General features: G+C 37.5%; 1 protein-coding gene across 1 annotated transcript in view; it reads left to right on the top strand.

Annotated features, from left to right (window-relative positions):
- LOC137133960 (dedicator of cytokinesis protein 2-like) overlaps nucleotides 1-12,967 on the top strand; it is an 84,720-nt gene extending 71,753 nt beyond the window's left edge. Inside the window, exons 37-51 of the mRNA XM_067518193.1 lie at nucleotides 357-464; nucleotides 1,684-1,773; nucleotides 2,629-2,733; nucleotides 3,219-3,360; nucleotides 3,590-3,671; nucleotides 3,798-3,882; nucleotides 4,230-4,316; nucleotides 4,437-4,613; nucleotides 5,016-5,099; nucleotides 5,211-5,348; nucleotides 5,824-5,951; nucleotides 7,997-8,204; nucleotides 8,356-8,461; nucleotides 9,115-9,263; nucleotides 9,736-12,967. Of these exons, the coding sequence (XP_067374294.1) occupies nucleotides 357-464; nucleotides 1,684-1,773; nucleotides 2,629-2,733; nucleotides 3,219-3,360; nucleotides 3,590-3,671; nucleotides 3,798-3,882; nucleotides 4,230-4,316; nucleotides 4,437-4,613; nucleotides 5,016-5,099; nucleotides 5,211-5,348; nucleotides 5,824-5,951; nucleotides 7,997-8,204; nucleotides 8,356-8,461; nucleotides 9,115-9,263; nucleotides 9,736-9,798 (1,752 nt within the window). The 3' untranslated portion in view covers nucleotides 9,799-12,967. The remainder of the gene's footprint in view (nucleotides 1-356; nucleotides 465-1,683; nucleotides 1,774-2,628; nucleotides 2,734-3,218; nucleotides 3,361-3,589; nucleotides 3,672-3,797; nucleotides 3,883-4,229; nucleotides 4,317-4,436; nucleotides 4,614-5,015; nucleotides 5,100-5,210; nucleotides 5,349-5,823; nucleotides 5,952-7,996; nucleotides 8,205-8,355; nucleotides 8,462-9,114; nucleotides 9,264-9,735) is intronic.
- Nucleotides 12,968-13,206: the final 239 nt, after the last annotated feature.

Raw genomic sequence — 13,206 nt, 5'->3', positions numbered from 1 at the left:
TATCAAGCAGTCACACACACTATGATTATATTCCTCACCGTTTAAGCTAATGGGTAAGTTTAAGAGATCCTAAGAACATTTTTATATTGTTTCTAAATTAATACCTGTAATAGAAGATGAATCATTGTCTTATTTATATAATAAATGGGCACTGTTCAGCCTTTTTGTACACCGCCTGCTTAATATTGAATTATTACAACAAAGAAAGTTTAAAATTCTTTTACTCTTGTTAAACATAATGATAAATGGGACACCAAAAAACAGAGATATTCATAGCTGCAAATGTTTTCTTTTGTTTCAGCAAAATGATTTCACACATCACACTTTTACCTTTTTCCGTTCTATCTCCGTTGCAGTGGTCAGATGACATGTGTAACCAGTTGGAGTTCCATGGCTCCCAAACCCAGCGCCGGCTCAAAGAAAATCTGTACGACACAATCATTGACTACTTTGACAAGGGCAAGGTCAGCAGTAATTTTTGTCTCTCTCCCTGTGAATGTATGTTAACATTTGAAAGTGCTCCACAATCTGCTTATCGTAAAGCTTTTCTGAATTTCTTTCACCAAAATTTAAATGAGATCACAGTACTTGTGGCCTGAGTTTTACTTTGGAGTAATCAAAGCCCATCAAATTTTCATTTAGTGAACATACTTTTATTTTCTTTCATAGATTCTTGCAAAGCAGCAATTTGAAACAATAATCCACGCCTTAGTTACCACCCGGCTGGATTACTGAAATGCACTTATCTTTGCGTCAGTCCATTGTAAGTCTCTCAACTGCAGCTTTTCCACAACGCTGCTTCATGTCTTCTAACTGGCATTCGAAAATATGAGCACATTTCTCTTATTTTATCCTCGCTTCACTGGCTGCCTGTGCAATTTAAGATAAATTTTAAACTTCTTCTATTTGTTTTTTAATTTTTGAATGGTGCTGCCCTGCTATACCTATCTGAGCTCCTGCATCCATTCGTTCCAACACAGTTCCTCAGATCAGCTTTATTGTTATCGGTTTTATTGGTTTTATTTCATACTTTTTGTAGGGGGTGGCTGTAGCTCAGTTGGTAAAGGCAGCTATATGTCGAAGTGTCTCACCAAGACACTGAACCCCTAACAGCACATTCCCATTCCCAGCTGTGCAGTGTTGGTCCAAGCCCGGTAGAAATTGGGGAGGGTTGCATCATGAAGGGTATCCGGCGTAAAAACTGTGCCATATCAACATGCGGACTATGATCCGTTATGGGCATCCTGAACTCACAGGATAAGCCGAAAGGACAAAAATAAAAAAATTAAAAAAATGTGATACTTTTGTGCTGTTTTTATTTCTGTTCATTTTATGTTTTTAACCTGTACAGCACTTTGGTCATCCTAGTTGTTTAAAATTCTTAACAAATAAAGATGCAAGTTACAAATTACATTTAGTACCTTGTATGAGATTGCATTGCATATCAGATTGCATTGCGAGGCTTTTTGTGTTTTGTGTTGTGCTGGTGTAACATCGATTTAATATTCTCTATGTGGAATTTTTTTTCTGAAGGAGTAATAGAGGTGTTTTCCTAGATTCTCCAGAGACCTAAAAAAACTACTTTTCAAAAAATAAATTCCCACCATGACAGCTGCTGCCCATTTATTAGCAGATGGTGTAATGAAGGACACTTTCTTTCCTTGTGTGTATGTGTGTGTCTAGATGTGGGAAGAGGCCATCACTCTGTGTAAGGAACTAGCAGAACAGTATGAAAATGAGATCTTTGACTACGAGTTGCTCAGCAAGAGACTGGTAATCTGAAACCTTCACATCTTCTTCTCAGTAATCATGATTTCACATATTTTTCTGTGAATTCACTTTATAGAGAATTTAAGAAATGTTTTACTACATTGTAATAATAACATACAGTGGCTCATATCCCATACAGATGTTGCATACTGACTTGCACTTAAGTTTAATACAAATAATGTGAACGAAATAAGTACATTGGTGAAATATTTTGGTTTGGTCTTTGGCCCAGTGTAAATGTAGGCAAACAGCTGTCAGTTTTGTTAGAAATTGCAAAGTAATATGTTAAAGTCACATTCAAACATTACCAGGGACGTATATGTTTAAAAATAAATCTTTTCTTTTTTTTTAAGAACTCTTATTTCTTAAGGGTTAGCTGCCACATCACATGCCCTCAAATGTAGGATTCATTATTGTCATCAGAAACTTTAAACAGCTCCTAACATTTTGCACTTTGTCCTTTCAGTTTCTCTTTAGTTTAGTGGAAGCGATTTCCTCCATAACTGAAAGTCGAACTTGTCGTTTAGCATCACCCTCATCTCTGTTTTTCCTTCCCCTAACTATTCTTCCCCCCCTTCCCAAAGAGAGTTAGACATTTTCCAACAATGGAAAGCATGTTTTTAGTCTTTATGAGTTAGCAGTAACTTCCTCATTTATGTGGTTATATAAATGACAGATATTGCCCTTGGATGGCCCACACTTTATTTTTTTTCTGCATCTATCACCCTCAAAGGCCCAGCATTCTGCTGAGCATTGTCACTGGCACAAGATGATAAAACTGCTACAACTGCAGGCAGTGCACATCTGAGGTTCCCCTGTGAACACATCCTCTGTCTGTCTCTTTGTATCTTTCTGCAGGAGAAACAAGCCAAATTCTATGAGAACATTATGAAGATCTTGAGGCCTAAACCTGACTACTTTGCAGTGGGCTTCTATGGACAGGGCTACCCTCCATTCCTCAGGGTTTGTGTTTATGTCACTGCTAGGGGGGATATAAACAAACATTTTAAGTTTTCATAGAGGCACACAGATTCACACCATACAACGATGACTCTTCCATTCCTCAAATAAACTTTTTTTTCTGTTATAAGCACTGATGCTCAGCTATTTCAAATTCCATCAGTGAGCATTTTTTTAAACACTATATAGCTAACACTATGGGACATTAAATACCTTATAGGAACATTGTAAATCTGTGAGAATGAAATAAAAGAAATGTCTTCGATTTACAGCTCCTGTTTTTAGTAGATGTGTTAATGTGCTGAAGTAAGCAGTACGACATACTCTGCAGGACAGTGACGAAGAAAAGAAAGTTTTTTGAATTGTATTGTAGTCAATGGTTGACTATTTGCGTTAAAATAAAAAGATTGTTATATAAAGATTACAGGATAGATTGGCACTTCTTTTTGTTAGTATAATTGACATGCGTTCATTTTCCATGGCTGCAGAACAAGGTCTTTATTCATCGTGGTAAGGAGTATGAGCGCAGAGAGGACTTCCAGAACCACCTGATGAGCCAGTTTCCCAGTGCTGTACGGCTCAACACGACCACCATGCCGGGGGACGAAATTAAGAACTCTCCACTTCAGTGTATCCTTCAAGCAGCATAGCACACACAAGCAAATTATATAATCTAGTGTCTTTCGGAAAATGTCACTGAACCTTTATACCCACAAACATGGTAAAACATGCTTTAAGAGATGTACATTAGATCTTTTCTCCCTGATAGACATTTTTGATCTTATTTTCTGATTTATATTACGAGGTCAAACATACTGTCCAGATCTGTGCTGTTTTATTCCTGAGCAATCTGAACCAGATATCCAGTGTTTCACAGTGCAGCCAGTCCTCGAGATCCCTCCTCGCCTTAAGAACAAGCCAGTTCCTGACCAGATTATCAAGTCAGTGTTGTTTAGCACATCTTATTTGAAAATAGTAAAAGCTAAATGTCTGTGAAGTGATAAGGTAACAGAAAAGCTTCTTTGTGAATGACTGATTTTCTTGGTCATTTTTCTAACACAATGTAGCTTCTACAAGTCCAACTATGTGCAGCGTTTTCACTATTCCCGACCTGTGAGGAAAGGACCTGTAGACCCAAACAATGAGTTTGCTGTGAGTTTCTTTTTTTTTAAGATTTATGACCAAAGGGACTAAGTAGAGTATTTCATAAATTATTGTATGCTTGCATTGTTTTTGTTGTGGCATAAAAGTACAGGACAGCAGGCTTTAGTTTAATTGTATGATAGGACACCAGCTTATGTTTTAACATCCCAGATGAGCACTTGAGATAAAACATCAGATTCAGGTATTACTGCAGTGTAAGATTAGAGATCAGATTGTGCCGCAACTAGATAATGGTTTAGACTTTATTACAAGATATGGTATCATGATATGAACATTTACAAGTGGCAGAGATTTATCCATCTGCTTTTTTCCTCTTTTCTGTCTTGTTATTTTAGTCTATGTGGATTGAGCGCACAACCTTCACCACTGTGTATAAGCTACCAGGGATCCTGCGCTGGTTTGAAGCTACTGATACGAAACATGTATGTCTTTGGAGACGAGTTTGTATTCCATACATGACCTGCTGTGAGCTACTGTGTAACGTGTACCACATCTTATTTTTTGGTTCCTTCCCTCTTTGCTCTTTTTGCCTCCTTCCCCAGACGACCTTGTCTCCATTGGAAAATGCTATAGAGACCATGGAGTCAACCAATGAGAAGATTTTGACCATGATTAACCAATATCAGGCTGACTGGAGCCTTCCCATCAACCCTCTCTCCATGTTGCTCAATGGCATTGTGGATCCAGCTGTCATGGGCGGCTTTGCCAAGTATGAAAAGGTAAACTATAAAATTTGTAATCCTTCACAAATTTTATCTGCTGTCAAAATTAAATTTCTGCTTCTCAATGAAAGACCCAAAGGGACTTTATATATATGTGTCTTTACTGCATGACTCATTGCTCATGTCCAATTGACTAATATGTTTTTAGTATCAAAAATCCACACCTTTAGCTCTAAAGATGATTAAATTAAATTTTCTGTTGTCTAAATAAATGTAGTGAACTTAATTAAGTCTGGTTTATGCATAACTTGAAATATTAGGGTTTATCCTCAAACCCCATAGGAGGCATAAGAGAAGATCAGTTTGCTTAGCTTAGTTATTAATTTATAAACTGCATGAGCATGCGAAATGTGTACTGTCATTCCTTAAATGAGTTTTCATTATTTTCCTCTGTATCAGGCATTCTTTACTGAGGAGTACACTCAGCAGCACACAGAGGACAGAGATAAGCTGCTGCGCCTCAAAGACCTCATTGCATGGCAGGTACTGAACTGGCTAACACACATTCATTAATATGCTGTAAAGACACACCATAAAAACTTGTTCTACTTTTATGTGGATGTTCTGCAGACATTATAATATTTGTATTTATAGATCCCATTACTAGGTGGGGGAATCTCCCTCCACGGGAAGAGGGTGACTGATGACCTGCGTCCGTTCCACGAGCGCATGGAGGAGTGTTTCAAACAGCTGAAGAAAAAAGTGGAGAAGGAGTACGGAGTCAGAGAGCTGGTAGGAAGTGGGATTCAAATACTTTGAAGTGTCAAGAAGAGAGAATTTATTGAAACATGGTGTTTTTCTTTCATTCAAAATATGTTTTTGTCTGCAGAGGTACAGTGTTAGACCCACTTAAATTGCAGCTGAGATGACCCAGGCAAATAATAAACAATAAAATAATTAAGAAAGCCTCTGAATACAGCATGGATATGGGATTTGTACCTTTTTGTTTTTTTAACCACCAGAACAGGATTTGGATGGACTAGAGCTAAGTACAGCCATTACTGTAACTTGTAAATTGGCTCTGCCCTTAAGGATAGATTAAACTAATTAGGAGTGGCAATGATGATGCACTGTTTTTAAAAGTAAATAAACTTTATTTTCCTCTTGCAATCCTAAATGATAAACTAAGGCTTTGTTCCACTTTCACTATCTCATGTTCTATCACTATCACTATCTCACTATCACATCTCACACTTTGCCTCTCTAGCCAGATATGGATGAGAGGAAATCCACCCGTCCTCGGTCCATGCTGCGCTCCTTTCGTCAGTCTATCATCTCGATCTCCTCACTGCAGGGATCTGAATGTGGGACTCCAACTAAACCTCATCCAGACAGGTAAAATATTCATATTGTACAGCAGGGATGACCAACTGGCAACACAACATTTCTTTATGATCCGTGTCACCCATACACACACCATTAGTGAGTTGGGAGGTACAGGCAATCTGCTACCATCAAGAAGGTGTGCAATCTGTCCATGGCAAAGTTATCAATGCCTCAGTAACTAATTTTAATGTTAATGTGGAAACTAGAACAAATCTATGTTTCTATATGGCATGTGACCCCCAATTGCATGGCAAGTATACTATAACTCATCTTCATACAGCCCCAATTCCCAAAACTTTGGAAGGAACTGTAAACATAAGTAAATACAGAATGCAATGGTTTGCAAATCTCATCAACTCATATTTTATTCATAATAGAACATAAACAACATATCAGATGTTGAAACTGAGACATTTTACGATTCATGGAAATTATTGGCTAATTTTGAATTTGATGGCAGCTACACAACTCAAAAAACATGTAACAGGGTGATGTTCACCCTGTTGTAGCATAACCTCTTCTTTAACAACTGTCTGTAAATGTTAGGGAGGTGAGGAGACCAGTTGCTGGAGTTTTAGGAGAGGAATGTTGTCCCATTCTTGTCTGATGCAGGATTCAAGCTGTTCAGCAGTCCTAGGCCTTTGATGTCAGACTTTTCATTTTATGAAGCACCAAATATTTTCTCTTGGTAGAAGTCTTCACTGCAGGCAGGCGAGCTCAGCATCCTGAATTTTCTCCTGCAAAGCCATGCTGCTATGGTGGATGCAGTATGTGGTTTAGCATTGTCTTGCTGAAATATGCACGGCCTTCACTGAAACAGACGTCTGGATGGGAGCATGTGTTGGACTAAAACCTCTACATACTTTTCAGCATTGATGGAGCCTTTCCAGATGTGTAAGCTGCCCACGCCATAGCCACTAATCCATCCCATACCATCCACAGCAAACCGTGTTCATAGATAGTGATTCATGAAAGTGTGTCTGAGCCCAAGCAGTGATGTCCAGTTGAGATTCATGTCTGTTTTTAATGCAGTGCCACCTGAGGGCCCGAAGATCAGATGCATCCAGTTTTGACCTTCGGCCTTGTCCCTTGCAAACAGAGATTCCAGAGAATCTTTTGATGATATTACATACTGTAGATTAGGGGCCACCAACATGGTGCCCGTGGGCACCAGGTAGCCCGCAAGGACCACATGAGTAGCCCGCGGGCCTGTTTAAAAATAGCTCACCATAGCGCCACTTACCAATGAGCTGCATCTAAATTTTTTGTTGCTATTCTTTTTTAAATCACATTTGATAGTTATTGGGAGAAATCATTAATATGATCCATGTCTTCACATAGATGAATATCATTAATTTAATTCATTATTAATAATAACACATAATTAACAGTAAATTGAGCAAATTTGTTATTTTAAAAGTGCATATTAAACTGTTAACCCTTCAAATTAATCGGTACCCAAGAAGTAGCTCTCAGTTTCATAAAAGGTTGGTGACGCCTGCTGCAAATGGTGCGATCTTTAAATTCTTCACAATTTTCACAATTCAAAAAATTGTTCCACAATTTTTAGATGCCCATCTTTACAATGGAGATACCCAGCTATGTTATTGACTTGTTGCCAGTTAACCTAATAAGTTGTCAAATACTCCTCCATTTCTTTTTGATTTGCTGCAATTTCTTTTCCAGTCTTTTGTTGCCCCTATTCCAACTCTTTTGTGATGTGCTGATGCCATGAAATCCAAAATGAGCTAATATTTTCCATGAAATGATAAAATGTCTAAGTTTCAACATCTGATATGTTGTTTATGTTTCCAATATTCTGAAAAAAAATATTGGTTGATGAGATTTGCAAATCATTCCATTCTGTTTTTACACATCCTCTCAACTTTTGGGGAATTGGGGTTGTATATACATGTACGTTTGTAAAAAACCCTAACCCTAAAACATATCAAGCATACATCTCATCTTGTGCAGACTGTAACAATAATTTCACTACAGAACAATGCAATTGAAGAAACATTTGTATATACTCTTATTCTCCTGCCTTCTTTTAGGGAACTGCCCACTGAGCCATCAGGCTCCTGGAACTCCACCCTGTCACGCTCCAGTGGCAGCATGAGTGTAAGTACAGCAGAGGAGGTTGTGATGACGGTGGGTGATGCAGAGGTCAGACTGAGGAAGAGTAAAAAAAAGAAGAAGAGGAGCAGCATGATCTTCATCACAGAGGAAAGAGAGAGGACCAGTACACTGGAATGCAAACGGGTGAGAATGTGATTTAGAGAGGTGAATAAGTATGAGGAAGGGAGAGGAAAAAATGCCAAGGCAGCAAGCAATTGGAAGTTTAAGTGATAGAGCAATGAGCATTGCTGTAAATGTTGTTTCTGAGTTTTGTGTGTTCTTTGTCTCCCTCTAGCTGTCGAAGAAACAGGAGTTCCGCAGTGATACCAACTTGTCAGAGCCAAATGAAGGAAATGTGTTGTTGACTCATGCCAACTCCAGATCTTTGCCTGCCATCACAGGTAAAAAACTAAAATCCACCTATTGCTGCTTAATGCTGAACTATTGCGTTTAATTGCATTACACCTATTAACCAAAACCTGAGAGACCTGAGAGAAATTGCAGTGTGTTTTTCTGTCCTGGGAACCCGAATGTAAAGACATACAAACAAGGCACTGAGAGGAAAATGCCTTGGCACTCGAGGTTGAGGTAAAAACAATTGGCAAGCTGGGGAATGTTGCTCTACTGGCCTGGCCTCATTCACAAATTCCGATGTAAGGTGGAAAATTAGTGAATCGTTCAAGTCAGTTGTAATTTTTCAGAAATGGGCAGCAACATCATCCATTTAATATTTCATCACTTCAGTTACTTAACCCTGCTCCTCAAACAGTGCATCGGGCTACAATTCACTGGCATCCTGCCATGTTGAATCACACCAGCTGAGGCAGTATTGACTGCAGTGTTAACACTTTCCCTCTGATTAGCACTGGTGTCTACGGGCTGTACAGCCTCACTGAACACACACACAGTGCCGCCAGGGAAGCCAGAGTGCAATCAGCAGAGCAGCTACACGAGCACAAAAAACTGTGTGACAGCAGAAAGAGGCAGAGATTTTGTTGTAAGCTGATAATCAGTGAGACACAACATCTAGACTCCTATGGGTTTCTGTCTATAGGTCTGTCCTTGACAGTAGTGGGAGGTGCAGAGGAAGTGGACATCACCAGAGCCAGGAGGGACAGTAAGAGTATGTCTGTCTGTGGGACCTCTGACCGAACAGCAGACAGACGCTCAAAGGGAGTCATTAACCTTCTGTTTAAGTCCAAGGTGAGACCAGCAGTTCCATCGAGAAACCATTGGTTGACATATTTGGATACTGATTGCTTTTATTTAGGATCATTTCTATTACTGCTATGATTAAAGATTGATATGACTAGAAGGATATCTTGTACACGAAATACAAATAAGTAGCTAAGGATTAACACAGGAAACATCAAGAAACAGTAAATCTGTCTCTGCTTAAAACTTATCAAAAAATATAAAGTCCCCAATTAATTGATTGATTCATTAATTTAAAACTTTCAAAAAGGGGTAGTGGTACAGTTTTATTGTTTTATTGTTTTTTGTTACTACCTAGATGTCAATGATTGTTAAATGGTCTAAAATCTACCGCTATTTATTTTTTAAGCAAATTTACTTCCAAACAATCTTCTAGATAAATGTTGTGGACATGTTTTACTCATAATAATCCCAAGAAGAAAAAAAAATGTTTACATTATGTAAATGTTTGTATCAACAGAGCTCCAAATCTGAGGATGTGAAGCCTGGTGATCCAGCCAAAAACAGTGAGAATCGTTTTTGAAGTCCATTATTTTAATTTCTTATTTTCTTTTAACAATTATATGCACTTGTTTTAGACAAACCTGCAGCCAAATCCCAAATTATCCTCAATCACTCAGTTTGTCAGTATGTTTGTTGCTTTAATATAATTAGATTTTACCTACATGTATCAATAAAGGCTATTTTTGTGGAATGACCTTCCCTGATAATTCCAGTGATTCCCAGTGAAGCTAAATGCCATCTTTTCAGCTTTTTAATCAATTCTGCTTCTGCAAGAATGAGCAAACACAAACCATCCTGCTGACATGGTTGATATAAAAAGCTTATATGGTTTTCAGCATTGTTGTGACTGACTGACATTAATGGAAAAATAATAATTTGATAAAGCACAAAGGTTACCTTGTCCTCCCAAAGGACTCTAAACTGGAACATGCTGCCAAAAAGCTTTGGCAAAGATACAACAAACCAGGTTGCTCCGTATTATCAAATATGATAGGGAGCAACAAACTGTGGAACCTAAGGTACATGTGTGTTTTTTTTCCAGTCTAAATGTTTTAATTATGCACAACTTTGAAATATATATGATGCTTTATTTTATGCTTTATTTTATCAGACAGTAAAAAATATGCTACTGTCAGGAGTTTGAGGATCTGACTGAAGATAACAAAATCCACCGCCAGCACCTCTAAGTTTCATTAATTAGCATAATGTATGTGGTGTGTGTTATCTGTTTACTAATTGTGCAGAAAGTCATGATCCAATAGGATGTAGTTCCAGCAGGTAACCTTGTGATAAAACCGCAACTTTTTGAATTCTGTTTTATCTAGATTTACAAATAAGTAACATACAATACATCAATAACGGATCCTTAAGATGGTCAGAGCCAGGCCAACTGCTTTTTTGTGCTCCATAACTTTGTACAATATGTAACATGCACAGACATGAGAGTGGTATAACTTTTTCCTTCAGATTTAAGTCCAGAAGACTAGACAAAACATTTACACAAGTAAAAGTTGTACTGGAAAAATAGTACTTGGAAAAAAACAGTAGATGTATAGTAGTCATAAAAACAAATATAGTATAATAGCACTTCAGTATCTACTGAGGAAAAAAGTTAAGCTACATCAGAATGTCTGTAGAAGTAACAACTTAAAAACAAATGCAAATGCAAAACATAATTATATTTTTCCACTAACAGAAATATTCTTCAAAACATTTCTTAATTTAAAAATGTGTTGTCAAAGGCTTGTGTGACTCAGACTCAGTAACTAGCCGTTTGAATGATGCTCCCCCTTATAACTTAATGACAGAAGGCCATATTTTACTGACTGACTTGTAGGTTTTGTAACAAGAGTGGATGGTTTTCAAATTTCATAGTTTTATTTTTAGAAGTTGCATGATGTCGATTTAAGTTTTTATACAGTAAGCAAATGTACAGTAACTTGTTACTGCCCAACGCTGCTTTTGGCAAAAGTAAATTTGCATATTTCCTGAACGTTTCCTTTAAAACACACATAAAAGTACTGTTATGTTCGTCAACATCCATGAAAGTTTCATATAGAGTGGGTAATTTCTCTTACCAGATGGAATTCTGTGGTTGCTAGTTGGCTGTTTGAGAAACTACAAAATGCTTGTTATGTAAATATGAGAGTTGCACACTTGTGAAGGTTACTGTCGATTTGTTATTTGCCGATGTTGCTAGATACAAGTTCAGTTGTTCCCCTAGAGAATGTGATATGAGAGTGAGACGGAGAGTGAATAATGAAAAGAACAAACCAGGTTGGACCAGATTCTATACAGCTCCCAGGATCTCTACTTGGCCAGTGGAAAAACAAAACTCTCGTGTTGGTGGACAACTTTTCTTCTCTTGTCATGCAGCAGAAGAAGAAACGAGGAGGAGAAACATTGCAGCCTTCAGGCCTTTTGTAGACCTTTAGTTTGTGCTTTTTGTTATTTTATCCTCCGTACATTTGTTTGTGATTCCCTAGATTCAGTCTGTCACTCTGTGAGTCCACCCTGGCTTCCTTTGTATCCATATGATTAAACCTGTCAAAATGAGTAAGTAAGGTTGACAGAGCATTAGCCTAAGTGTCACTTTCTTTATTGACTATAATGGCATTTTAATAAAGATATTAAGATCAATTGTTAAAAGAGCAGACAGACTGATGCATATAATGAATACAAATTAGTCATCAGTGCAGTCATTGAGGGAGCTGATGTATCAACTACACTGGTAAAACCTCATTACAATGGAAAATGTAATTTAAAATTAGGCTGCTTTAATGATTTGAACATGTGGATGAATATCTTGTATTTGCCCACTGGTGGTTTTATTTCCTCATTGTTCTCTCAGTGCCAGTTCACCAGTCAGAAAGAGATTAAGAACAATACAGACATTTCTCCTGTCCCTTATTAATACTGCCATTATCTGATAGCACATTGACCGCCAGCTTTCTCAACAGCCAATTTAAAGTTGCAGGCCAGCCTTTTGAAAACTCATGCAAAGTGCTGTACTGCAATAGATCAGTCTGGGCTGTGGATCTTCTGATTAAACCATTGCTCCGTGACCACTGAGAGATTTCAGCCCACAGAATATCTATCTTTAAAAAAGGACAGATCGGTTTGGAGGCCTAGTTAAATGATATGCTGTATATTCTCAGTGGGAAGGGAGCTGCATCACTTGACTTATCAAGACATTAATTTCCATTTAAAATACCAAGGCTCTTCTGAAGAGTGCACATTTACAAAAAACAAACCTTGGAAAGTTTTGCATTTATAAAAGTTGAAAAAGTTAAAGGTTCATGTTATCAAAGCTTTCAAAGATTTATCTGAAAAAACCTTTTAAACATGTGACTCAGTCAACTGGTTGTATTATTATTTAAGTCAAAGGTAATAATACTGTGGTGTCTTAGGCTTTAGTAGGAAATCCCATCACACAGGTCCCACAGGCATTATAGATGTCATTTTTAGCCTTTGAATGCATCTCGGATTCTTTTATTGGAGCTTGTCAAGTTCTTCCTACACACCATGTTAGTTGGTGTAACTTATTACGCCTTGCTGGTTGTATAGTAAATATATATTATTTTACCTGCTACTATATGTTTTTTCTAGCTGATACATTTTATAAGTTGTTTTGTTGTGTATCAAAAAGTTTATCCAAACAAAATAAAAATAAAACTTTCCCCTTGTAACTGTTTGAGCTTAACTGTCTCTTTAGAGCAGTTTCCAGTCTGTGAGTTGTGTGATCAGTCGAGCTATTACATCTGTATCTCTGTTATTAATAAAGAATGTGTCCTTACACCTTACAGTTCATACAGCTGTTAGTCACTATTTAACTTTATTAACTAAATTGAAGAGCTTATTAATGTCAGATCTTTACTGCTTTATGTAGGCTTTCATATTATGACTTTCAGACTTTGTTTTTTTGCTG

This window comes from Channa argus, chromosome 10 (genome assembly GCF_033026475.1).
Source record: "Channa argus isolate prfri chromosome 10, Channa argus male v1.0, whole genome shotgun sequence".
Classification (NCBI taxonomy): domain Eukaryota; kingdom Metazoa; phylum Chordata; class Actinopteri; order Anabantiformes; family Channidae; genus Channa; species Channa argus.
This window is presented reverse-complemented; position numbering and strand designations above follow the sequence as displayed.